Here is a 27,889-nt window from a genome sequence, read left to right as displayed (position 1 = left end):
TCTGTTACAACAATATGGCTCTTCCCATTACAGTCAAATAAATCCAATCCAACTTTGAAATACGGCCTGTCTGGTACAGGGTGTGGTGTAAGTGGTTCTGCTTGCTGCTTTGGTCTGTAGGTAAGGCACATTTCACATGAAGCAGTAATCTGGCTGATGTCTAGGTTCATTCTTGGCCAGTACACCACTTCATGTGCTCTACGTTTACATTTTTCCTCCCCAGGATGCCCTTCAAGTATCTTCTGGAGCATCTCCTTGCATAGTGACACTGGAATCACAAACCTGTTCCCTTTGAAAACCATATCTTTCACTACTGACAGTTCAGCTCTGCATGCCCAATAATCCCGAATACACATTGGACAGTCATCCTTTGCTTCTGGCCATCCTTTCCATATTGTATCCTTGAGTACTGTCATTGTTTCATCTGCCTCTGCTGCTTTCCTAATCTGCTCTGTTGTATCCGGAGATACTGGAAGAGAGGTGACTGTCATGTCAACATTGGCCTGTGTATCTGCATTAACTTGTTGGTCAGTTTTTTCTGTCTTGTCGACTGCTCGAGACAGGGCATCAGCAGCAAACATATATTTTCCCGGTGTGTAGATCATCTTCACATCATATTTCTGCAGCCTTATCAACATGCACTGTATCCTCATGGGACAGTCATTCAGTGGTTTGGACATAATTGAGACCAATGGTTTATGGTCTGTCTCCACTTCAATAGCTTCCCATAGATGTACTGATGGAACCTTTCACATGCATATGTAGTGGCGAGAAGCTCTTTCTCTATTTGTGCATAGTTGGCTTCTGCACTTGTTAAGGCCCTTGATACATAGGCCACAGGTTGCCATTTGCCATCATGTTGCTGCAGTAGTACTGATCCAAGGCTGTGCCGGGATGCATCAGCTGATATCCTGATACACCTTTTCAGATCATAAAACTTCAGCACGGGCTCTTCAGTTAGGACCCTTTTCAACGTCTGGAAACACTCTTCTTGCTCATGAGACCAAATCCATTCATTTTGTTGCTCAAGGAATGACCTAAGTGGCGCTGACACTGTTGACAGTCGAGGGATGAACTTAGCCAGGTAAGTCACCATCCCTGAGAAATGTCTCACCTCGTCTTTGTTTTGGGGCCTCTCCATGTTTTCAATGGCTGACGTCTTTCTTGGGTCAGGCTTCACTCCCTCTTCAGATATGACATCTCCTATGAAGGTCAGCGTCTTCACACCAAACTCACATTTCTCTTTATTTAATTTCAAATTGACATCCTTGTCACATCAAGCACGTGTCTCAGTCGAGTATCATGTTCCTCCTTGGTGGACCCCCAGACGATGATGTCATCCATCATGGTCTCGACACCAGGTATGCCTCGAAAATTATGTGGGTGGTTTTATGGTAGACTTCTGGTGCGGACAGGATCCCATATGGGAGCTGAAGATAGCGATATCTTCCCTGTGGTGTGTTAAAAGTGCACAGTCTCGAACTTGCCTCATCAAGCTTCATCTGCCAAAATCCAGACGATGCATCGAGCTTGCTAAACCATTTGGCACCTGAAAACCGGGACATGATCTCCTCCCAGGTTGGCACTTTAAAATGCTCTCTCTTGATGGCTTTATTGAGATCTCTTGGGTCTAGACATATCTGCAATGCTCCATTTTTCTTTTGCACAATGACCAGTGAACTCACCCAATCTGTTGGTTCTTCAATTTTCTGTATGTCATTCATCTGTTCCATGCATGCTAGTTCTTGGTTAAGTTTATCTTTAAGTTGAAATGGGACTTTCCTACATGCATGGACAATAGGAGCCACTGCCTCATCTGTGTGAATTTTGTGTACACCAGGTAAGCATCCGTGCCCCGCAGAGACATCCGCATACTCTTCCATGAGTGTTGTGTGGTCATCTTTGGTATGTGAAGCTACTATGAAAACTCTTTTCACTAGGTTGAGCTTTTCACATGCACTCAGACCTAATATTCGCTGCACTCTCTTTTCTACAATCAGTAACTGTGATTTTAAGTGCCGCCCTTTGTGCTTAAAGGTCACCCTACAGCCCCCTTTCACTGGAACTTTCTCTCCAGTGTAGCCTGTCACTTTTAACTTCACAGGGTAAATCTTACTCTTTACCCTGAGAGTCTTATAATCATCCATGGATAACAGATTCACCTGAGCTCCAATGTCAAGCTTGAATGGAATTACTGTCTCATTCACAGTTACTGGAACAATCCATTCTGTTTTACCAGCAGCCCCAGTCTGTACAGAATCCACAAAGAATTCCTCCATTTTCTCATCAACTGTGTGCACCTTTCTCTCGTTAGCCCTAGCTTTGCAGCACCTTGCAAAGTGATTCTTCTTCCCACAGCTATTGCAGGACTTCCCATAAGCAGGGCACATCTTTGGAATGCGTTTACCTCCACATCTGCTGCATTTGCTGTTTGAACCTTCCTCTTTGCTTTGCTGTTGCTTTTGGAAATGCCTTGGGAGCTGCTCCTCTGTTTTCACAGCATGTACTGTTGTGTCTGCTCTGTACAGCTCTTTAGCTTGTGCTCGTGTGGTTTCTGCTGACCTACACATATTTACCGCCTTTTCCAGGGTCATATCTTTTTCATGCAACAGCCTTTCTCTGAGTCCATTACCTGGAATTCCACAAACTATTCTGTCTTTAACTAGTGAGTTTCTCAAATCTTCAAATTCACAAGACTTACTCAGTGTGTGAAGCTCAGCTAAGTATTGGTTGAAGCTAACACCTTGTTTCTGGTCACAGGAAAAGAATTTATATCCCTCAAATGTGATGTTTTTACTTGGGATAAAATACTCCTCAAATTTTTCCATCAAGGTGCCCAACTCAAAAGCTGTCTCATCAACTTGAAAGCTGTTATAGACGTCCAAAGCATCTTCGCCAATCACGTGCAGAAAAATAGACACTTTCAATTTTTCATCGTTCCCTCCCACTCCACTAGCATCCAGATATATGTTGAATCGCTGTTGGGAGCGTTTCCAATTATCGGCTAGATTGCCAGTAAACTGCATAGTCTTGGGAGGACTTAGCTTATCCATAACGGGAACTCTCGGCCTCTCACCTGAATCTCTCTCGGCAAATCCGGTGACTGCTGAACTTCAGGAACAATGTGCTCTCTCGCCGGCCGGCCGGCTTTTTCTCCGTCTTTTTACAGCTTTTCTTTCGTACTCACTGAGTCTCTTTCTCGATTGCACACAGTATTCATCTACTCTCCCTGTTCAGACCTCACACCAACTTCTGACACCATGTTATGTTTGTTCTTCATCACGAGACAAACTTGGTGTGGGTTTAACATCGGAACATTTATTAAAAAAACAAAACAACAGACTGCACAGACTTACAACCCCAGGCTGGCTGCTTTTCCCACTCTTTCCAACCACTTCCTGTTTCCCCATGTGACCCATTGCATTGCCTGCTGGGAACTGTAGTTCTTTATTAGAACTACACACAATAACACGCCTCTCTCCCCCCCTCCCCTCTCCCCCCTCCCCTCTCCCCCCGTCCCCTCTCCCCCCGTCCCCTCTCCCCCCGTCCCCTCTCCCCCCGTCCCCTCTCCCCCCGTCCCCTCTCCCCCTCCCCCCTCCCCCCTCCCTCCTCTCCCTCCTCTCCCTCCTCTCCCTCCTCTCCCCCCTCTCCCCCCTCTCCCCCCTCTCCCCCCCCTCCCCCCCTCCCCCCTCTCCCCCCCTCTCCCCCCCTCTCCCCCCTCTCCCCCTCTCCCCCCTCTCCCCCCTCTCCCCCCTCTCCCCCCCTCTCCCCCCCCTCCCCCCCCCTCCCCCCCTCTCCCCCCTCTCCCCCCTCTCCCCCCCTCTCCCCCCTCTCCCCCCTCTCCCCCCTCTCCCCCCTCTCCCCCTCTCCCCCCTCTCCCCCCCTCTCCCCCCCTCTCCCCCCTCTCCCCCCCCTCTCCCCCCCTCTCCCCCCCTCTCCCCCCCTCTCCCCCCCACCTCCCCTCTTCCCCCTTCCCCTCTTCCCCCTCCCCTATCCCCCCGCCTCCCCTCTCTCCCCTACTCCCCCTCCACTACAGGTGTTGAAGGGTTTCCCCGACTGTCTACAGGCGGACATCTGCCTGCACCTGAACCGCAGCCTGCTGCAGCACTGCCAGGCGTTCCACGGTGCCTCGGGGGGCTGCCTGCGGGCACTGGCCATCCGGTTCCGCACCACGCACGCCCCCCCCAGGGGACACGCTGCTGCACGCCGGCGATGTGCTCACCGCGCTCTACTTCATCTCCCGTGGCTCCATCGAGGTGCTGCGTGACAACCTGGTGCTGGCCATCCTTGGTGAGTGGGGGGGGTTCTCCCCTGTGGGGTGGGGGGGTCACCCCCATGGGGGTCTACCCCGTGGGGGTGGGGTCTCTCCAGGGGGGTTATCCCCCCATGGGGTGGGGTGTCTCCCCTGTGGAGGTGGGGGGGGGGTTACCCCTTGTCACTCACTCCAGGACACAGATCCCACCACTCCTGGATGGTCACTCGGTGCAATGCCGGGACTCGGGGTGAGGGCGGGCAGGTGGGCTTGGAGTGTAGGAGACTGAGGGGTGACCTTATGGAGGTGTATAAAATCACGAGGAGCATCGGTAGGGTGAATGCACAGGGTCGGGGAATTGAGATCTAGAGGGCACAGGTTTAAGGTGAAAGATTTAGAAGGGACCCGAGGGGCAACTTCTTCACAGGTTTAAGGTGAAAGATTTAGAAGGGACCCGAGGGGTGGTGAGTATATGGAATGAGCTGCCAGAGGAAGTGGGTGAGGCAGGTACATTAACAACGATTAGAAGGTAGTTGAACAGGTCCATGGATTGGAAAGGTTCAGAAGGTTATGGGCTAAATGCGGGCAAATGGGACTGGATTGGACAGGGCAGCTTGGTCAGAAGGGACCCGTTGGGCCAAAGGGCCTGTTTCCATGCGGTCGGTTCTCTGGTATGATGACAGTGCAATCCCACGGCCAATTCCGGTCACAACACTCTACGATCCCGTTCCATTCTTCCCACATCCCCATTAACCCTCCCCCCACATTCTACCCCTCACCCACACACTGGGGGCAATTTATACCAACCCGCACGTTGTTGGGATGTGGGAGGAAACCAGAGCACCCGGGGGAGACCCATGCGGTCACAGAGAACGTGCAAACTCCACACAGACAGTCGGGATCAAACACAGGTCTGTGGGGCTGTGGCTCCACTGTGACAGGACCGGTTCCCATCTCACTGGGACTCCTGCTCTCCCCAGCACCCTCCCAGAAAGGGTGAGGGACCAGGCCCAGGGTGAGGGACCAGGCCCAGGGTGAAAGGCCAGGCCTAGGGTGAGGGACCCGGCAGGATCTCCTGATGTCAAGCTGCTGCCTGGTGGTCCCACAGCCACCGTCCCTCTCTAAGTCTGTGGCCCCCTCCCTGTCCCCAGGGAAGAACGATGTGTTTGGGGAGCCCATCAACCTGTTTGCACGGGCGGGGAAGTCCAGCGCAGACGTGCGGGCGCTGACCTACTGTGACCTTCACCGTATCCAGCGCGAGGACCTGCTGGAAGTGATGGACACCTACCCAGAGTTCTCGGGACACTTCTGGTCCAACCTGGAGATCACCTTCAACCTGCGCGATGTGAGTGAGGGCAGGGGGTGGGTGAGGGAGCTGGTCCCTGCTCCCCCCATGATGGGGGAGGGGCTTGGGGGTGTGGCAGGGAGCAGTGATAATGCCGGGCTTGAGCTCCGGTGTGGGGGAGGGGTGAGTGGGGAGGGGATAGGGTGTAGGGAGGGAAGGGGAGGGGCTGGGTTGGGGAGGGGGTGATGGCGTGGAGTTGGGGTGGGGAGGAGCTGGGAGGGGGAGATTGTGTTGGGGTAGGGATAAGAAGGGGGTTATGGTGGGAGGGGTGGGGGTGCAGTTAGGGTGGGTGTTGGGGAGGGGGTGGGGTGCGGGTGTGGGTGGGGAAATGGTGGGGAGGGTGTGTGGGGTTGGGAGGGTGTGGTGGGAAGGGGTGGGGTTGGTTTGGGGAGGGGAGAGGTGGGGTGGGTGTGCGGACGGTCTCTGCTCCCACTGTGACCCCCCCCCCCCCCGCCTTTTCCCGCAGACCTCGACAATGCCGGGTTCGAGCTCCGGTGAGGAGTCGTCTCCCTCTGGCTGTCTGCGCAGGAGGAAGCTGCAGTCTCGGAGGAGGACAGAGCACGGTAAGGGGCCGTGGTGGACGGGAGGCACCAGGAAGGAACCCCCAGGCCTTAGACCACCGCAGGGAGGTCTGGTGAGGTATTGAGTAATGTGGTGGGATCCTGCAGGTGGTGGTGTAGCAATGGACAGGCTGGGACTGTTTATTCTGGATCTGAGGGGTGACCTGGTCGGGAGGGTTTACACCAGGGGCATGGATACAGTCGAGTCTTTGCCCATGGCAGGGGCATCAGAAGCAGGGGGCATGGGTTTGTGACAGGCACTGTGTGGGCAGGTACCGTAGTGTAGTGGTTAGTGTAACGCTATTACAGCGCCAGCGACCCGGGTTCAATTCCGGCCACTGTCTGTGAGGAATTTGTATGTTCTCCCCGTGTCTGCGTGGGTTTCCTCCGGGTGCTCCGGTTTCCTCCCACGTTCCAAAGATGTATGGGTTAGGAAGTTGTGGGCAGGCTATATTGGTGCCGGAAGCGTGGCGACACTTGCGGGCTGCCCCCAGAACACTCTACACAAAAGGTGCATTTCACTGTGTGTTTCGATGTACGTGTGGTTAATAAATATTATTACTGAGGGGTTGGTTGCTCTCACAGAGTGGGAGATGTTGGGAACTCAGGGCCGGGGGAGGCGGGGGAATCAGATACTGTCACTGCGTTTACCAGACCTTTGGACAGACCTGTTAATAGATGAGGCATCGCAGGATACAGCCCCAATGTGGGTGTGGAGTGAGTGTAGGTGGCCGAGAAGGTTAGCATTGATGCAGTTTCTCCCAGAGTCACAGAGCTGTACAGCACGGAAACAGGCCCTTCGGCCTAACCCATCCATCCTGACCCAGTTGCCCACGTTTGGTCCATATCCCTCTGAACCTTTCCATCCAGGTACCCGTCCAAATGTCTTTAACCACAATCGTACCCACCTCGACCACCTCCTCCGGCCACTTGTTCCACATACCCACCACCCTCAGGTTGTCCTCTGCCCTCTAGTTTTGCAATCCCCTACCCTGGGAAAAAGACTGACCACCCACCTTTATCTATGCCCCTTGTGATTTTATAAACCTCAGTAAGGTCACCCCCACCCCCCCACCAGCCTCCTTCGTTCCAGGGAAAACAGTCCCAGCCTGAAGAAGGCACCATCTAACCATCTATCATCAAGGATCCCCACCATCCAGGCCGTGCCATCTTCTCACTGCAACCATCAGGCAGGAGGTACAGAAGCCTGAAGTCCTCACCACCAGGTTCAGGAACAGCTACTTCCCTTCAACCATCAGGTGCTTGAACCAACCAGCACGACCCAAACCCTCCCTCAGCGACGGAACACTGCGGACCACCTCTTGCACTGCCATAGACTTGTCTTTCATTGTGTGTTTTTGCACTAAGGTCTAGTTTTGCATCTTTTTCTTCACTGTCTGGTATAATTTATTATAACTTATGCTCTGTGTGGTCTGTACCTACGTGCCTGTGATGCTGCTGCAAGCAAGTTTTTCACTGTACCTGTACCTCACCAACTGGTGCACACGGCAATAACCTCGACTGGACCCAGGCAGCCTCTCCACCTCTGACAACTCGTTGCAGATACCCACCACCCTCTTCTGAAGTTGCCCCTCAGGTCTCCTTTCAACTTCTCGCCTCAGTTTGAATCCTGTGCTCTCCGGTTCTAGACTCCCCTGTCCTGGGAAAATGACTCTATCTACCCTATCTATGCCCCTCATAATTTTAGAACTGGATGAGGTTACCCTTCCACCTCCTGCATCCCAGTGGGAACAATCCCAGCCCATCCAACCTCTCCTGATAACCACAGCCGTCCATTGCAGGCAACATCCCTGTGAATCCCTCCTGCACTCCTGTCCGTACCACATCCCTCCTGTAGTGCGGTGACCAGAACTGTCCACAACACTCCAAGTGCCGCCTGACCAATGTTCTGTACAGCTGCAACGTGACGTCCCAACTCTTGTACTCGATGTCTCAGCCTGTGAAGGCAAGCGTACCAGATGCCTTTTTCACTACACTATCCACCTGTGTCACCATTTTCAGGGAGCTATAGACTTGCACCCCGAGGTCTCTCCATAGATCAGCGCTCCTACGGTCCCTGCCCTTTACTCTACATGTCCTACACAATTTGACTCTTCAAGGTGCATCACCTCACACCTGTCTGGATTAAATTCCATCTGCCACTGTTCCACCCAACTTTCCAGCTGATCCATGTCCCTGTGTCATTGGACAACCTTCTTTACTATCTACGACTCCACCAATTTCCATGTCATCTGCAGGCTTACTAGTCATGCCCCAACATTCCCATCTGAATCACTTAGATACACTACAAACAATAAAGGTCCCAGCCCCATCCCTGTGGTACAGACAGAAATACACCCACAAGTATTGTGACCACACTGCTAACCAGAGGGTGGATATCCTGTGGTGAGCCATTCACTCCCTAGCATTTGCCTCAGTCACAAGGCACAAGCCAGGAGTGTGGTGGGGATACTTTGCACTTGCTCTGATGTTCCCCAGACTGCATTATTCCGCAACCTGTTATTGACGGTGCCTGTGTTGAGAAAGGGATTCGTCTCTGCAATTCCTCGAGATCACAGTGTATCTGCTAACCAGCACCCTCTCCGTACCTCTCCACTAATCTATCGCTCTGAACTCAGTAACTGACCCTCCACACCCCCAGAGCAGAGGGTTTCAGAGATTCACACCCTCTGAGTGACTGGGTCACCTCAGTCCTAAATGGCTGGCTCCCCACCATGCCTGCCCTGGTGATCTCTGTACGTTTCACTGACATCTCCCCTCATCCTCCTAAACTGTAGAGAAGAGAGTTACTGTCTCCCAACCACTCCCCAGGGAACAGACCACCATCTCTGGAACCAGCCAAGTGGACTGATGCAGGGTTTCGATCCAGAATGTCGACAATTCCTCCACCACCCACCCCCCCCACCCCCCCCCCCCCACCACCCACCAACACCCACCCCCCCCACCACCCACCAACACCCCTCCACCACCCACCAACACCCACCTCCACCACCCACCAACACCACCCCCCCTCCCTCCACCACCCACCAACACCACCCCCCTCCCTCCACCACCCACCAACACCCACCCTCCCTCCACCACCCACCAACACCCACCCCCCCTCCACCACCCACCAACACCCACCCCCCCTCCACCACCCACCAACACCCACCCACCAACACCCCCCCCCTCCACCACCCACCAACACCCCCCTCCACCACCCACCAACACCACCCTCCACCACCCACCAACACCCACCCCCCCTCCACCACCCACCAACACCCACCCCCCCACCACCCACCAACACCCACCCCCCCACCACCCACCAACACCCCTCCACCACCCACCAACACCCACCTCCACCACCCACCAACACCACCCCCCCTCCTTCCACCACCCACCAACACCACCCCCCCTCCCTCCACCACCCACCAACACCACCCCCCCCCTCCACCACCCACCAACACCACCCCCCCTCCCTCCACCACCCACCAACACCCACCCTCCCTCCACCACCCACCAACACCCACCCTCCCTCCACCACCCACCAACACCCCCCTCCACCACCCACCAACACCCCCCTCCACCACCCACCAACACCCCCCCACCACCCACCAACACCCCCCCCACCACCCACCAACACCACCCCCCCACCACCCACCACCCACCAACACCCCCCTCCTCCACCACCCACCAACACCCACCCCCCCCACCACCCACCAACACCCACCCCCCCCACCACCCACCAACACCCCCCTCCACCACCCACCAACACCCCCCTCCACCACCCACCACCCCCCCTCCCTCCACCACCCACCAACCCCACCCCCCCTCCCTCCACCACCCACCAACACCCACCCCCCCACCACCCACCAACACCCCCCTCCACCACCCACCAACACCACCCCCCCTCCTCCACCACCCACCAACACCCCCCTCCTCCACCACCCACCAACACCACCCCCCCACCCCCCTCCACCACCCACCACCACCCTCCCCCCCTTCCACCATCCACCAACACCACCCCCCCACCACCACCCCCCCCCCCCCCCCCCCCCACCCCCAACAGATGCTGCCTGACCCGCTGAGTTCCTCCACAGTTTGTTTTTTGCTCCAGACTCCAGCGTCTCGTGTCTCGGTGTCTCTGTGTCTCAGTGTCAGTATAGAGGCCAGAACTGGTCGCGTTCTCCGGGAGTGATCTCACTGAGGTCTGGTACCATGGTGGTAAGAATGTCCACATCACAGTGAAGCCCAAACCACTGTCTGCCCTCTGACCACTGCTCCTGCTAATGTGTGTCTTGTGCTTCAGGTGATGGTCGGTTGGACAAGGGTGGGAAACCCTCGGGAATGTGGAGTGACCTTCGCCCAGGAGCCACATGTGGAGCGAGCAGAGAGAAGACGCACAGCACCTTGTCCTCTCGTTCCCTGCAGAGTGACCAGGAGCACACAGTCCTGTTCCCTGGGACCATCGAGCTCTCTCCACTGCGTTCCACCAGTCACAGTGACTTCCTCTTCATGCCGGGAAGTGAATCGCAGAGGGAGCAGGCAGGAGAAGGTTGCCGTAATGCCAGCTCAGGTGTGACCCTGTCGAAGAGGCCTGACACAGGGAGGTGGTGCTGGAATTGACCCCTGTCAGACCACAGCTCAGGCATGGTGGATAGTGGTGGTCTCCACCCGAGGTCGCACTGGAGACGGTGCCTGGATGGCAAAACCAGAGCTACTGGGAGAGTGGGGAGGTGTTTTCTCCGGGACAGCAGAGACGGGGGGATGTGAGGTGTGTAAGGATGGACCAAGAGCCAAGGACAGGTCTCCAGCAGACATCAAAGACAAGGTCTGGGACCCCTGCTCCTACCCTGGGGGTCTCGTTTCCTCACACTCTGGGGCCGCAGTGGTGTTGACCAATCCTGACCAGCAGCCTGAGGTATCTGTGGCCAGGAGTGTGGTCACTGTGAGGGCTACCCCTCAGAGTGATGGTGACTCCGTCTGAGTGACGGTCTCTCCCTTGGAGTGATGGATCTCTCTCTCACAGTGATGGTACGCCCTCAGTCTCTCCCTCAGAGTGACGGTCTTTCCCTCGGAGTGACGGATCTTCCCTCGGTCTCTCCCTCAGAGTGATGGTGATTCCCTTGGACTCTCCCTTGGAGCAACAGTCTCTCCCTCGGAGTGACGGTGACTCCCTCGGAGCGACAGTCTCTACCCTGGAGTGATGGCGACTCCCTTGGAGTGATAATGTCCCCTCGGAGTGACGGTGTCCCCTCCTGTCCTACAGGGCATCTCTCCAACATCTTCGGTTTCTGGGCCAGACCACCCACCCACCTGCTGCAGGACATCTGCCCCCGACCAACGGTCACTCCTTGCTCGGGCCCCCGGCCGGTGTCCACTCCCAGCCGCCACCAGTGGGCCAACATCGACCGCAGGCTGCAACTCCTGCAGAAACAACTAACCAGGTAATGACCCCTGACCCCAGGACTGATCCCTGACCTGGGACTGAGCACTGACCTCTCACCCCAGGACTGACCACCAACCTTGGGACTTATCCCTAACCCAAGGACTGAACCCTGACTCCTGACCCCAGGACTGATCTCTACCCTCTGACCCCTGTGGTAACCCCCTTCTCTTCATATTCACAGGCTGGAGTCCCAGGTGACGGCCGATGTCTCCTCCATCCTGCAGCTGCTCCAGAGACCCCTGGTGCTGACCCCTCCAGCCTACAGCACCGTCTCCACCCACCCCCCTCACCCACCCAGCGGGTATCAGATCTCATCGACGACAACGGCATCATTCACTCAGGTGGGTCACTCTGGGCAGGTCTGGGTGAGAATGCACAGTCGTACAAACTCACACCCACACGGAGGGAATGGGATCAGTCTCAGCTGTGCAAATTGTGGTTATGGTCAACACAGACTCATGGGCCGAATGGCCTGTCACCATGCTGTATCTCTGCCGCACACTCTCGCACACAGTACGCACGTGCACAGACACACAGATGCACAATGTAACACACAGACACGCAATACACATGCACAGACACTCACACACAGACTTGAACACAGACGTACGGACACCGCGTGCGCGCGCGCGCGCACACACACACACACACACACACACACACACACATACACACACACACAGAGTGGCACAGTGGGTAAAGCCACTGCCTCACAGCTCCAGAGACCCGGGTTCAATCTCAACATCCAGTGCTGTCGTGCTGTCTGTGTGGAGTTTGCATGTTCCATCTGTGACCGCGTGTATTTCCCCCGAGTGCTTTGGTTTCCTTCTACATCCTAACAACCTGTGGGATCAGTGGGTTGGTTGGCTGCTGTGAATTACCCCTAGCGTGGGTGAGGAAAAGAATCTGGAGGGAGAAACAAAGGACTGCAGATGCTGTAATCTAGATGAAAAACACCATGATGCTGGAGGAACTCAGCAGGCCAGGCAGCATCCGTGGAGAGTCCTAAAGAAGGGTCCTGACCCAAAACGTTGACTGCCTGCTTTTCTCCATGGATGTTGCCTGGCCTGCTGAGTTCCTCCAGTGTCATAGAATATGGGGGTAGCTAGGGAAAGGGTAGGTTCTCTCAAGGGCAAAGGAAATGAACCAGGTCCTTCATGAGTAATTGGCATTGTTATTCATCAAGGAGAAGAACATGGATGATGGTGAGATCAGGGAGTGGTGTGGGGATGTCCAGGGCATGTCATGTTAAGGAGGAGGAGGTGTATGGTGGTGTCCTGAAAAACATTAAGGTGGATAAGACCCCAGGGCCTGACAGGATTTATCCCAAGATACTGAAGGACAGGACTAGTGTTCATTTGGAAAGGCAAGCACTGATTAGACATAGTCAGCAAGGCTCATGGGAGGTTTTCATTCATCCGCTCAGACAGAGAGGGAGGTTGTGCTGGAACTATGTATAACACCAGTTAGAGCACAGCTTGAGCACTGCGGACCGTTCTGGTCACCACGTTATAGGAGGGATGTGATTGTACTGGAGAGGGTACAGAGGTTGCTGGGACTGGAAAACTGTAGATGAGGAGAGATTGGCGAGGCTGAGGGAGACAATGGAGATGTATATAATGGTGAGGTGGTGAGAGGGAGACGTGGGGGGGCAGAGATTTAGATTGGGAGAAGGATTAGGGGGAAGATGGGGGGAAAATGATTGTCCTTGCACTAGAAGACACACAAAACCTGGTCACAGAGTCATATAACACGGAAATGGGCCCTTCGGCCCACCTAGTGCATGCCGACTGAATACTCAGCCAAGCTCATCCCATTTGCCTGCATTTGGCCCATATCCCACTAAATCCATGTACCCATATGTGTTGTTTAAAAGTTGTTATTGTACCTGCCTCAACCACTTCCTTTGGCAGCTCGTTCCGCATAGATACCACCCTCTGTGTAAAACAAAAAGTTGCCCCTCAAGTTCCTATTAAATCTTTCCCGTCTCACCTTAAACATGCCCTCGAGTTCTTGATTCTCCAACCCTGGTAAAAAGGCTGAGTGCATTCACCCTTTTGAGGCCCTTCATGATTTTATACACCTCTATAAGGTCACCTCCAATATGCTCCAATGAATTAAGTCCCAGCCTGTCCAATCTCTCCCTATGACTCAGTCCCTCGAGTCCTGGCAACATCCTTGTAAATCTTTACTGCACTCTGTCCAGTTTATTAGCATCTTTCCTACAGCAGGGCGACCAAAACTGAACACAATACTCCACGTGTGGCCTCACCAGCGTCCTGTACAACTGCAACATTAGATCTCAACTTCTACACAGTGCCCTGACTGATGGCCAGCATTCCAAAAGCCGCCTTCACCACCCTGCCTACCTGTGACTCCACTTTCAGAGAACCGTGGACTTGTACTCCAAAATGCAACAATACCGATATTTCAATTAAACTCCATTTGCCATTCCTCAGCTGACGTACCCAGCTGATCAAGATCTCCCTGTAAACCCTAATAATCATCTTCACTGTCAATGACACCACCTATTTTAATGTCATCTACAAACGTACTAACTGGGCCTTGTACATTCTCATCAAAATCATTGCTATAGTTGACAAATAGTAATGGGCCCAGCACTGAGCCCTGGGGAACACCACTGGTCACGGGCCTCCATTCCGAGAAACAACCTTCCACCATCTCCCTCTGCTTCCTTCCATCAAGCCAATTGTGGATCCAATTAGCCAGCTCTCCAAAATAGTTCTTCAAAATACTCAATCAATCTTGAGACTTGATCTCCCACACACAAAGCCGTGCTGACTCTCTCTAATCAACCCCTGTCTTTCCAAGTGCTTGTATATCCTATCCCTCAGAATCCTCTGTAGTAACTTAGCTACCACAGATATTAGGCTCACTGGGCTATAGTTCAGTGTGTAAGAAGGTGGCAGATGGAATACAATGTGGAAAATGTGAATTGGAATTGGTTTATTATTGTCACATGTACTGAGGTGCAGTGAAACACTTGCCCTGCACACCGATCGGAGATGGAGGATGAGGGGGGACCTGATAGAGGTGTATAATATGATGAGAGGTATTGATCAGGTAGGTAGAGGCTTTTCCCCAGGGCTGAGTTGGTGGCCACGAGGACATAGGTTTGAGGTGCTGGGGAGTAGATATAGAGGAGATGTCAGGGGTAAGTTTTTTACTCAGGGAGTGGTGAGTGTGTGGAATGGGCTGCCGGCAACGGTGGTGGAGGCGGATACGATAGGGTCTTTCAAGAGACTGTTAGATAGGTACATGGAGCTGAGTAAAATAGAGGGCTATGGGTAAGCCTAGTAATTTCTAGGGTAGGGACATGTTCAGCACAGCTTTGTGGGCCGAAGGGTCTGAATTGTGCTGTGGTTTTTCTATGTTCTAGATCAATTCATTACACAGTGCACTGAGGTAGTACAGGGTAAAACAATACAGATGACCTACCAGAGGAAACCCGCAGTGACTAGGTCTCTGGCACTGAGCCTAGCTGTGTGGTGCAGAAGGGAAGGGGGGAGAAGAGGAGAGCGGTAGTGACAGGGGATTCCATAGTAAGGGGGCAGACGGGAGATTCTGTGGACGTGAAAGAGACTTCCGGATGGTCTGTTGCCTCCTGGGTGCCAGGGTCAGGGATGTCTTGGATTGGGTCCACAGCATTCTGAAGGGGGAGGGTGAACAGCCAGAGGTCGTGGTACATATTGGTACCAATGACATAGGTAGGAAAAGAGATGGGGTCCTGAAGAGGGAATATAGGGAGTTAGGTAGGAAGCTGAAAAGCAGGACCTCAAGGGTAGTAATCTCTGGATTGCTGCCTGTGCCACGCGCCTGTGAGGGTAAGAATAGGATGATTTGGCAAATGAATGTGTGGCTGAGGAGTTGGTGCAGGGGGTAGGGTTTCAGATTTGTGGATCATTGGGATCTCTTCTGGGGAAGGTACGACCTGTACAAAAGGGACGGGTTACACCTGAACTGGAGGGGGACCAATATTGTTGCGGGCAGGTTTGCTAGAACTGTTGGGGAGGGTTTCAACTAGATTGGCAGGGGGATGGGAACCAGAGTGACAGGTCAGAGGTTGGTGCATTTAGGGTACAAGTAGATGCAGAGTGTAGAAAGACTGTGAGGAAGGATAGGCATTTGAAAGGGCAAAATTGCAGTCAATTGGATGGGCTGAAGTGTGTCTACTTTAATGCAAGAAGTATCAGGAACCAGGGTGATGAACTCAGAGCATGGGTAAGTACATGGAACTATGTTGCTGTGGCCATTACAGAGACTTGGCTGTCGCAAGGGCAGGAATGGCTGCTGGATATTCCAGGGTTTAGATGTTTCAAAAGGGACAGGGACAGAGGTAAAAGAGGTGGGGGAGTGGCTTTGCTGATCAGGGACAGTATTACAGCTGTAGAAAGTGAGGATGTTCTGGAGGGATCGTCCACTGAGTCAGTGTGGGTGGAAGTCAGAAACAGGAAGGGAGCGATCACTCTATTGGGAGTATTCTACAGACCCTCCAATAGCAGCCGAGACACTGAGGAGCAGATCGGGAGGCAGATTTTGGAGAGGTGCAAAAATAACGGGGTTGTTGTCATGGGTGATTTCAACTTCCCTAATACTGATTGGCACCTCCTTAGTGTAAAGGGTAGAGATGGGGCAGAGTTTGTTAGGTGTGTCCAGGAAGGATTCCTGACACAGTATGTGGACAGGCCAACTAGAGGAGAAGCCATTCTGGACCTGGTACTAGGCAATGGGCAATGAGCCTGATCAGGTTTCAGATCTCTCGGTGGGAGAGCATTTTGGAGAGAGTGACCATAACTCCTTGACCTTTACCATAGCCTTGTAGAGGGATAGGAGCAGATGATATGGGAAGGTATTTAACTGGGGGAGGGGGAATTATGATGCTATTAGGCAGAAACTTGGGAGCGTAAATTGGGAACAGATGTTTTTGGGGAAGTGCACAGTGGAAATGTGGGGATTGTTTAAGGAATACTTGCATGGGGCTCTGGATAAGTTTGTCCCATTGAGGCAGGGTAAGGATGGTAGAGCTGAGAAGTGGCAGATGGAGTTCAACCCGGAAAAGTGTGAAGTGATAAACTTCAGGAGATTGAATTTGAAGGCAGAATATGAGGTTAATGGCAGGACTCTTAGCAGTGTGGAGGATCTTGGGGTCCATGTCAATAGATCGCTCAAGGGTGCCATGCAGGTCAATAGGGTTGTTAAAAAGGTGCATGGTGTGTTGGCCTTCATTAGTCGGGGGATTGAGTTCAAGACCTACGAGGTAATGTTGCAGCTCTATAGAACTCTGGTTGGCCCACACTTGGAGTATTATGTTTAGTTCTGGTCGTTTAATTATAGAAAGTGTGTGGAAGCTTTAGAGAGGGTGCAGAGGAGATTTACCAGGATGCTGCCTAGATTGGAGAGCATGTCTTATGAGGATAGGTTGAGTGAGCTGGGGCTTCTTTCTTTGGAGAGAAGGAGGATGAGAGGTGACTTGATAGAGGTGCACAAGATGATAAGAGAACAGTCAGAGACTTTTTCCCAGGGTGATAATGGCTACCATGAGGGGACATAATTTTAAAGTGATTGGAGGAAGGTATAAGGGGGATGTCAGGGGTAAGTTTTTTTACACAGAGAGTGGTGGGTGTGTGGAATGCACTGCCGGCAGAGGTTGTGGGGGCAGATACATTAGGGACATTTAAGAAACTCTTGGCTAGACACATGAATGATAGGAAAAAGGGGGAGCTATGTGGGAGGGAAGGGCTAGATAGATATTGGAACAGGATAAAATGTCGGCATCAGATTGTGGGCCGAAGGGCCTGTACTGTGCTATAATGCTCTATGTTCTAGAATGCAGAGTAAAGTGTCACAGTTACAGAGAAGGTGCAGTGCAGGCGGACAATAAGGTGCAAAGTCATAATGAGGTAGACTGTGAGGTCAAGAGTCCAGCTTATTGTACTAGGGGACCGTTCAATAGTCTTATAACAACAGGATAGAAGCTGTCCTTGAGCCTGGTGGTACGTGCTTTCAGACTTTTGTATCTTCTGCCTGATGGGAGAGGGCAGAAGAGAGAATGTCCCAGGTGGGTGGTGTCTTTGATTATGCTGGCTGCTTTACTGAGACAGTGAGAAGTGTAGACAGAGTCCTTGGAGGGGAGTCTGTTTTCCGTGATGTGCTGAGCTGTGTCCACAACTCTCTGCAGTTACTTGCGGTCCTGGGCAGACCAGTTGCCGTACCAAGCCTTTTCTATGGTGCATTGATAAAAATTGGTGAGTGTCAAAGGGGACATGCCAAAGTTCTTCAGCCTCTTGAGGAAGTAGAGGCGCTGGTGAGCTTTTTTGGCTGTGGCATCTACATGGTTGGACCAGGACAGGCTATTGGTGATGTTCACTGCTCTCAACCCTCTTGACTTCAGCACCGTTGATGTAGACAGGAGCGTGTACACCGCCCCCCTTTCCTGAAGTCAATTACTGGTTCTTTTGTTTTGCTGACATTAAGGGAAAGGTTGTTGTCATGACACCACGTCACTAAGCTCTCTATCTCCTTCCAGTACCCTGACTCATCGCTGTTTGAGATACGGCCTACAACGGTGGTATCATCTGGAAACTTGTAGATGGAGTTAGAGCAGACTCTGGCCACACAGTGGTGAGTGTATAGGGAGTAGAGGAGAGGGCTGAGGACGCAGCCTTGTGGGCCACCAGTGTTGAGAATAATTGTGCCAGAGGTATTGCTGCCTATCCTCAATGGTCTGTTGGCCAGGAAGTCAAGGATCCAGTTACAGAGGGAGGTCTCAGAGTTTGGTGATGAGGATGTCCATCTGTGTGCATGGAATGACAGATGGGGAGGTGTTGATGTTGACAGGGACTTGGTTATGTACATGTTCTCAGGGGCAGCAGGCGATGGTACCAGTAATGGGATGTCACCCTTTATTGTGAGAGAGGTTCACACAGGAGCAAGGAAGTCACAAGATGAGCAGAAGTGGGAGAGGAGAAGGTCATTCTGCCCTTCGAGCCTCCTACACCATCAATAGGACTATGGCTGATCCCACATTCCACAACACTTTCCCACCCTTTCCCCATAACCCTTGATTCCTTCTTGATTAGGAATCTGTCCATCTCAGTCCTAAATACCCCAGCACTGCTCCATAGCTCTGTGACAGAGTTCCAAAGACTCACAACCCTCTGAGGGGAAATTCTACCTCATCTCAGGCTTGCATGGACACCCCTGCTCTTAGACCATGCTGTCTGGTCCTGGACTCTTGCACAAGGGGACACATCCTTCCAGCATTTGCACAGTCTTGTCCCCTAGGTTTCACTCTCTCATTCTTCCAAACTCCAAAGAGTGGAATAAAGGGGGCCTTTCTGGTTGGCTGCCGGTGACTAGTGGTGTTCCGCAGGGGTCGGTGTTGGGTCCGCTACTTTTCACGTTATATGTTAATGATCTGGATGACAGAATTGATGGCTTTGTGGACAAGTTGGTGGATGATGCAAAGATAGGTGGAGAGGTAGTGTTGAGGGAGCAGGGAGTCTGCAGAAGGACTTGGACAGGTTGGGAGAATGGGCAAAGAAGTGTCAGATGGAATACAGCGCAGGGAAGTGTACAATTATATACTTTGGAGAAAGGAATAAAAGCGAAGGCTATTTTCTAAACAGGGAGAGAATTCAGAAATCAGAGGTGCAAAGGGACTTGGGAGTCCTAGTGCAGGATTCCCTAAAGGTTAATTTAGGTTGAGTTGTTAGTAAGGAAGGCAAATGCAATGTTAGCATTCATTTGGAGGACTAGAACGTAAAAGCAAGGATGTAATGCTGAGGCTTTATAAGGTGTTAGTCAGACCACATTTAGTGTATTATGAGCAGTTTTGGGCCCCATATCTAAGGAAGGAGCTGGCATTGGAGAGGGTCCAGAGGAGGTTTACAAGAATGATCTCAGGGGCGAAAGGGTTAACGTATGAGGATCTCATTGAAACCTACCGAATGTTGAAAGGCCTGGACAGAGCGGACGTGGAGAGGATGTTTCCAGCAGTGGGAGAGTCTTGGACCAGAGGGCACAGCCTCAGAATAGAAGTATGTCCCTTTAGAACAGAGATGAGGAGGAATTTCTTCAGCCAGAGGGTGGTGAATCTGTGGAATTCATTGCCACGGAGGGCTGTGGAGGCCAAGTCATTGGGTGTATTTAAAGCAGAGATTGATAGTAAGGGCATCAAAGGTTATAGGGAGAAGGCTGGAGAATGGGGTTGAGAGGGAAAAATAAATCAGCCATGATCAAATGGCGGAGCAGACTCGATGGGCTGAATGGCCTAATTCTGCTTCTATGTCTGATGGTCAGTCAGTAGTGACGTCACTTGGCCCATGGGATGTGGGTATCTGTGCTGGGGACTTGCCAACCTTCAGCGCCACTCCCGTCCCCTGCACCAGTTCTCCAGTGATGGTGACAGTCCTCAGGTTATACCGTGTGGAATCAGGCCCATCGGCCCATCTCTCCTGCCCTGACCCCCGTTCTCTGTGTTCCAGGGTGGTGCGGGGCAGGAGTCGGCTCCCGTGTGTGATGGAATGTTGTGGGGGAGCGACATGTTGGAGGGGAGTGGACCCCACACCACGCAGGGTGAGAGGAGGGGGAGCTGGGCATGGACGGGCCCAGACTCTGGACCCATCGGACGCCACCAATCGCTGCCCGAGCAGCTCCCAGGACTCCAGAATGTTCCGCAGCCCCACAGGGTGACCTCCAACCCTGGCAGCTAATGGGAGGGGGGAGGGTTGACTGGCCGGGGGGAGGGGAAGGGGTATCCCACAGCTCCCTGGGGGGAGAGACCAAAGGCCAAACACCAATCAGACACAGCAGCACAGGGGCACCTGTGGGTGGGGCTGGGTGGGTGGGGCCTGTGGGCGGGGCCTGTGACCATCCATCTCCAGCTTCTCCATTACCCCACCGCCCCCCCCCCCCCATTCGGTGCTGATGGTTCCCCCCTCGTTTCCCCCCCCTCGTCCCCTTCCCCCATTAGCCGCCCTCATCCCCACCACCTCCTCCTCTCTTCTCCCTCCCCTCCCTCCCATCCTCCCCTCCCCATCCTCCCCTCCCCATCAGCCCCCTCATCCCCACCTCCTCCAAATCCTCCTCCCACTGCTCCCCCTCTCCTTCCCACCAGCCCCCTCATCCTCCCCTTCTCCCCATGCTCCATCCTCACCGTCACCCCCCACATTCTCCCCCATCCCCATCACCCCCATCCTTCCCCCTCATTCCAGCACCCCCCCCCCCACTATCCACAACACGTGACCGTGACCCATCCTGCTCCCTCCTGGAGCAACCTTCCTCCACCTCCCCTCCGGAGTGGCTCCACCTGGGATCCATCAGTTCCCAGGGCTGAATGGCCTCCTGGTCTAATTCGCTTTTCCTGTATTTGTTTAACGAGATTAGTTCCACAACTGCAGAGTTGTGCTGGAGGCTGCTTTAATTCAGAACGTTCTCTGTGTTTCAACATGAATAAACTCAAAGGCTTCAACCTTACAGCTGATGGAGCAGAAAATGTCGGCACCAGTCGTTGGGAGGTCACAGTAGGATGGGTGTTGGGGTGTGGAGAGCATTGGGCGTTAGGGAGAGGGGTATGGGGAGTGTTTGGGATGGAGAGGGGTGTAGGGAGTGTTGGGGGTGTGGGAGGTGGTGGGGACCTGTGGAGGGAGACTGGGTCGGAGGGTGTTGGGGAGGGTCGGAGGGCGTTGGGAGGGTCGGAGGTCAGAGGGCGTTGGGGAGGGTGGTGGGAGGGTCGGGGGGTGGTGGGGAACTCTGGAGGGTGACTACCTCTGGCTGTGCTCTGCCATGGGGAGTGGTCCTCACACAGGGAGGTATGTGCCGTTGTAGGTGAAGGGGCTGCTGACTGGGCAGTGGGGACTGGTCACCTCCGTCCACCTCTGGATGTTCACTTCGGACACAGATCCAGTGACCGGCCGCACGATGACCACATCCCGGGAAGCCACTGAGGGGTCCTCCTGGAAGAAGTTGAAAGGACGGAGGAAGAATCCCACGGAATTCCCAGGAGTGCTGGTGTTGGGAATGTCCTCTGCGTGGGGGATGTGCAGGAAGCCAACTGTTACCCAGGCAACCAGATCCTGAAACGGGCAGAAGTGGAGACTCCATCAGTGACCTTGGGAGTGACTGAGGGGGGGGCGCGGACATTCCAGGATCCCCTCACACGTCCAGGGACCCAACTCTGCCCCCTCACTGGAGTCACTCACTCCTGTGTCACCTGACCCCTATCTGCACATTACTGGGGTCTGTCTCCCCTGTTGGGGTACACCCTGCTTACTCCTGTTATAGGGGTACACACTGCTCACCCCCATTATTGGCGTACATCTCGGTTACTCCTGTAATTGGGGTACACCCCGCTTACCCCCATTATTGGGGTACACCCTGCTTACCCTGTTATTTGAGGCTGTTGTGGATCCTTGCCCTTCACAGTGATCCAGTCTCTGATCCCCCATTACTGGGGTTGTGTCCCCCCCATTTATTGGCACGAGTCATGTTCCCCATCGTTGTGGTCATTCTGTGTTCCTCCCAGTGTGGGGGTCAATGCTGCTACCCCCATTATCAACGTCAGCTCTGTGACCCCTGTTATCGGGACTAATGTTGTCGTCTGTAATCCCCATTAAAGGGGTCTATCCTGTGCTCCCCAATTACTGGGGTCTCTCCTGTACCCACTGCATTCAGAGGGTCAGCCGTCTGTCTCTCCCATGACTGAGTTAGTCAGTGTTATGTTATTGTGTGTTGTTATGTAGTTATGATAAAGAACTACAGTTCCCAGCAGGCAATGCAATGGGTCACATGGGGAAACAGGAAGTGGTTGGAAAGAGTGGGAAAAGCAGCCAGCCTGGGGTTGTAAGTCTGTGCAGTCTGTTATTTTGTTTTTTAATAAATGTTTCCGAAGTTAAACCCACACCAAGTTTGTCTCGTGATGAAGAACAAACATAACGTGGTGTCAGAAGTTTGGTGTGAGGTCTGAACAGGGAGAGTAGATGAATACTGTGTGCAATCGAGAAAGAGACTCAGTGAGTACGAAAGAAAAGCTGTAAAAAAGACGGAGAAAAAGCCGGCCGGCCGGCGAGAGAGCACATTGTTCCTGAAGTTCAGGCACTCACCGGATTTGCCGGAGAGATTCAGGTGAGAGGCCGAGAGTTCCCGTTATGGATAAGCTAAGTCCTCCCAAGACTATGCAGTTTACTGCAATCTAGCCGATAATTGGAAACGCTCCCAACAGCGATTCAACATATATCTGGATGCTAGTGGAGTGGGAGGGAACGATGAAAAATTGAAAGTGTCTATTTTTCTGCACGTGATTGGCGAAGACGCTTTGGACGTCTATAACAGGCTTTCAAGTTGATGAGACAGCTTTTGAGTTGGGCACCTTGATGGAAAAATTTGAGGAGTATTTTATTCCCAAGTAAAAACATCACATTTGAGGGATATAAATTCTTTTCCTGTGACCAGAAACAAGGTGTTAGCTTCAACCAATACTTAGGCTGAGCTTCACACACTGAGTAAGTCTTGTGAATTTGGAAGATTTGAGAAACTCACTAGTTAAAGACAGAATAGTTTGTGGAATTCCAGGTAATGGACTCAGAGAAAGGCTGTTGCATGAAAAAAGATATGACCCTGGAAAAGGCGGTAAATATGTGTAGGTCAGCAGAAACCACACGAGCACAAGCTAAAGAGCTGTACAGAGCGACACAACAGTACATGCTGTGAAAACAGAGGAGCAGCTCCCAAGGCAATTTCTGAAAGCAACAGCAAATCAAAGAGGAAGGCTCAAATAGCAAATGCAGCAGATGTGGAGGTAAACACATTCCAAAGATGTGCCCTGCTTATGGGAAGTCCTGCAATAGCTGTGGGAAGAAGAATCACTTTGCAAGGTGCTGCAAAGCTGGGCTAACAAGAGAAAGGTGCACACAGTTGATGAGAAAATGGAGGAATTCTTTGTGGATTCTGTACAGACTGGGGCTGCTGGTAAAACAGAATGGATTGTTCCAGTAACTGTGAATGAGACAGTAATTCCATTCAAGCTTGACATTGGAGCTCAGGTGAATCTGTTATCCATGGATGATTATAAGACTCTCAGGGTAAAGAGTTAAGATTTACCCTGTGAAGTTAAAAGTGACAGGCTACACTGGAGAGAAAGTTCCAGTGAAAGGGGGCTGTATGGTGAGCACAAAGGGCGGCACTTAAAATCACAGCTACTGATTGTAGAAAAGAGAGTGCAGCGAATATTAGGTCTGAGTGCATGTGAAAAGCTCAACCTAGTGAAAAGAGTTTTCATAGTAGCTTCACATACCAAAGATGACCACACAACACTCATGGAAGAGTATGCGGATGTCTCTGCGGGGCTCGGATGCTTACCTGGTGTACACAAAATTCACACAGATGAGGCAGTGGCTCCTATTGTCCATGCATGTAGGAAAGTCCCATTTCAACTTAGAGATAAACTTAATCAAGAACTAGCATGCATGGAACAGATGAATCTCATACAGAAAATTGAAGAACCAACAGATTGGGTGAGTTCACTGGTTATTGTGCAAAAGAAAAACGGAGCATTGCGGATATGTCTAGACCCAAGAGATCTCAATAAAGCCATCAAGAGAGCATTTTAAAGTGCCAACCTGGGAGGAGATCATGTCCCGGTTTTCAGGTGCCAAATGGTTTAGTAAGCGCGACGCATCATCTGGATTTTGGCAGATGAAGCTTGATGAGGCAAGTTCGAGACTGTGTACTTTTAACACACCACATGGAAGATATCGCTATCTTCAGCTGCCATATGGGATCCTGTCCGCACCAGAAGTCTACCATAAAACCATCCACATGATTTTCGAGGGCATACCTGGTGTCGAGACCATGATGGATGACATCATCGACTGGGGGTCCACCAAGGAGGAACACGATACTCGACTGAGACAAGTGCTTGACGTGACAAGGAATGTCAATTTGAAATTAAATAAAGAGAAATGTGAGTTTGGTGTGAAGACACTGACCTTCATAGGAGATGTCATATCTGAAGAGGGAGTGAAGCCTGACCCAAGAAAGACGTCAGCTATTGAAAGCATGGAGAGGCCTTGAAATAGAGGAGGTGAGACGTTTCTTAGGGATGGTGACTTACCTGGCTAAGTTCATCCCTCGACTGTCAACAGTGTCAGCTCCACTTGGGTCACTGCATGAGCAGCAAAATGAATGGATTTGTTCTCATGAGCAAGAAGAGTGTTTCCAGACATTGAAAAGGGTCCTAACTGAAGAGCCTGTGCTGAAGTTTTATGATCCGGAAAGGTGTATCAGGATATCAGCTGATGCATCCTGGCACTGCCTTGGATCAGTACTACTGCAGCAACATGATGGCACGTGGCAACCTGTGGCCTGTGCATCAAGGGCTTTAACAAGTGCAGAAGCCAACTATGCACAGATAGAGAAAGAGCTTCTCGCCACTACATATGCATTTGAAAGGTTCCATCAGTACATCTATGGGAAGCTATTGAAGTGGAGACAGACCATAAACCATTGGTCTCAATTATGTCCAAACCACTGAATGACTGTCCCATGAGGATACAGTGCACGTTGATAGTCTGAAGAAATATGATGTGAAGATGATCTACACACCGGGAAAATATATGTTTGCTGCTGATGGTCTGTCTCGAGCAGTCGACAAGACAGAAAAAACTGACCAACAAGTTAATGCAGATATACAGGCCAATGTTGACATGACAGTCGCCTCTCTTCCAGTATCTCCAGATACAACAGAGCAGATTAGGAAAGCAGCAGAGGCAGATGAAACAATGACAGTACTCAAGGATACAATACGGAAAGGATGGCCAGAAGCAAAGGATGACTGTCCAATGTGTTTCGGGATTATTGGGCATGCAGAGCTGAACTGTCAGTAGTGAAAGATATGGTTTTCAAAGGGAACAGGTTTGTGATTCCAGTGTCACTACGCAAGGAGATGCTCCAGAAGATACTTGAAGGGCATCTTGGGGAGGAAAAATGTAAACATAGAGCACGTGAAGTGATTTACTGGCCAAGAATGAACCAAGACATCAGCTGGACTACTGCTTCATGTGAAATATGCCTTACCTACAGACCAAAGCAGCAAGCAGAACCACTTACACCACACCCTGTACCAGACCAATAAAGGACCATAAAACCACCTCAGAGACTGATTGAAAGCTGCTAAGTGGACAAAGTTTCTTGGCATGTTTATAAGGACAAAGTATTGTGTTTGTTTTTCTTTAAAGGGGGAAGATGTGTTATGTAGTTATAATAAATAACTATAGTTCCCCTGCCCTGTCACTGGGGTCCCGTCCCCCTCCCCTCCCCCTCCCCCTATTACTAGGGTCCCCCTCCCCATGTTACTGGGGTCCCCTCTCCTCACCCTGTTACGTGGGTCCATTTCCCCTTCCCCTCCCCCTCCCCCGTTACCCAGGGTCCCGTACCCTCCCCTCTCCTCCCCTGTGCCGTGTCCCTCACGATTTGCTCCAATTCCTTGTTTCCCACCATCGGTCTTGTCACCTCCAGTTATTGGAGTCCATCCATCTCACTTCCCTGTTACCAGGGTCCCCCTGCCCTCCCCCTGGCCCCCCCCCATCTCCCTGCACCTCCTGGCGCCCCCCTGTGCACCCCCTGCACACCCCTCCCTCCCCCCTTACCAGGGTCCCACCCCCACACGCCCCCACCCCCCGACTGCGCCCCCCCCCCCTGCTGCCCCCGGTCCCTCAGCCGATGCCGGCACTCAGTACCTGGTTGGTGATGTTCTCATTGTTACGAATGAATCTCTCGAAGTTGACGTTGGGATCCCAGGGGTCGTTCTGTACATAGAGACTGCTGCTGCAGCTCTCACTGTCCCGGTACCGAGTGACAGCCAACTGATACCTGGAACAGGGGGGTCGTCACTGGAACAGTGAGAGAGGGCGGCGAAGACCTACCCGTAGGAAGGAGGGCGAGGGAGGGGAGTGAGATGGGGAGGGAGAGGGAGGACGAATGTGACAGAGAGAGGGATGTGAGGTCAGGGCAGGCTGGTCCATGGGATCCAGCGTGAGCAGCATTTAGATACAAAACTGGCTTGGTGGCAGGAATCAGAGGGTGGCAGTGGAGGGGTGTGCTCCCCTCCCCCATTACCGGGGTCCACTCCCCACTCCCCCTGTGAGATCGGAGGCCTGTGACCAGTGGTGTGCTACAGGGATTGGCGCCGGGTCCACTGTTGCTTGCCACATACATTAACGATGTGGATGAGAATGCAGGCACCACGATCAGTAAGTTTGCGAATGCTGGTGTGGTGGACACTGAAGAAGGTTGTCTGAGGTACAGCAGGATCGAGATCAACTGGGGAAGGAACGGCAGATGGAATTTAACCTGGACAAGTACAGACTGATGCGATTTGTTCAGTTAAACCAGGGCAGGACATACACAGTGAATGGCAGGGCTCTGAATGGAGACACAAGAGACTGCAGATGCTGGAATCTAGGGCAAAGAAACTCAGCAGGTCAGGCGGCAACTGTGGAGGGAAATGGACAGTCAACACTTCAGGTCGAGTCCCTTCATCTGGACTGACAGGTCTCTGCTGTAGAACAGAGAGACCTAGGGGTACAAGTACATGGTTCTCTGAAAGTGGCATCACAGGTAGATGGGATGGTGAAGGAGGAGATTGGGGCATTGAGCACGAGTTGGGATGTTACGTTACAGCTGTCCAGGATGCTGGTGACAACACAGAAGGGTGCAGGAAGGATTCACAAGGACATGTGTCTGGGATTGGAGGGCTTGAGTCAGAGTAAAACATGGATGGGTGGTTTAGTAATTTGCAGATGACACAAAGATTGGTGGTGTTGTGGACAGTATACAAGGTTGCCAAAGGATACAGTGGGATATAGCTCAGTGCAGAAGTTGCCAGAGAAATGGCAGATGGAGTTTAATCCGGGCAGGTGTGGGGTGTTGCACTTTGGGAGATCAAATGTAAAGGGACAATATACCCTAACAGTATTGATGTACAGAGGGATCTTGGGGACCCAGTTCATCGTTCCCTGAAAATGGTTGCACAAGTTGATAGGGTGGTAAGGAAGATGTACGGCATGCTTGCCTTTATTAGTTGAACATAGAACACTACAGCACAGTACAGGCCCTTTGGCCCACGATATTGTGTCAGCATTTTATCCTGTTCTAAGATCTATCTAACCCTTCCCTCCCACACAGCCCTCCATTTTTCTATCATTCATGTGGTTATCGAAGAGTCTCCTTAACGTCCCTAATGTATCTGCCCCCACAACCTCTGC

General features: G+C 52.3%; 2 protein-coding genes across 3 annotated transcripts in view; one reads left to right on the top strand and one right to left on the bottom strand.

Moving 5' to 3' along the window:
* LOC127574418 (potassium voltage-gated channel subfamily H member 2-like) overlaps positions 1-20,341 on the top strand; it is a 69,248-nt gene extending 48,907 nt beyond the window's left edge. Inside the window, 8 exon segments of the mRNA XM_052023423.1 lie at positions 4,037-4,180; positions 4,182-4,290; positions 5,404-5,597; positions 6,064-6,160; positions 10,467-10,733; positions 11,427-11,604; positions 11,788-11,947; positions 20,114-20,341. Coding sequence (XP_051879383.1) covers positions 4,037-4,180; positions 4,182-4,290; positions 5,404-5,597; positions 6,064-6,160; positions 10,467-10,733; positions 11,427-11,604; positions 11,788-11,947; positions 20,114-20,341 — 1,377 coding nt within the window.
* A 689-nt stretch (positions 20,342-21,030) lies between these two features.
* Positions 21,031-27,889, bottom strand: part of aoc1 (amine oxidase copper containing 1) — a 48,671-nt gene continuing 41,812 nt past the window's right edge. For both annotated transcript variants that reach the window (XM_052023859.1, XM_052023860.1), the window contains exons 4-5: positions 26,363-26,495; positions 21,031-21,703 (exon numbers count right to left, since the gene is read on the bottom strand). In XM_052023859.1, coding sequence (XP_051879819.1) covers positions 21,428-21,703; positions 26,363-26,495 — 409 coding nt within the window. In that variant the 3' untranslated portion in view covers positions 21,031-21,427. The remainder of the gene's footprint in view (positions 21,704-26,362; positions 26,496-27,889) is intronic.

The sequence above is a fragment of the Pristis pectinata genome, chromosome 9 (genome assembly GCF_009764475.1).
Source record: "Pristis pectinata isolate sPriPec2 chromosome 9, sPriPec2.1.pri, whole genome shotgun sequence".
In the NCBI taxonomy this organism is placed as follows: Eukaryota; Metazoa; Chordata; class Chondrichthyes; order Rhinopristiformes; family Pristidae; genus Pristis; species Pristis pectinata.
The sequence above is the reverse complement of the archived record's forward strand: the minus strand, read 5'-3'. Positions and strand labels throughout refer to the sequence as shown.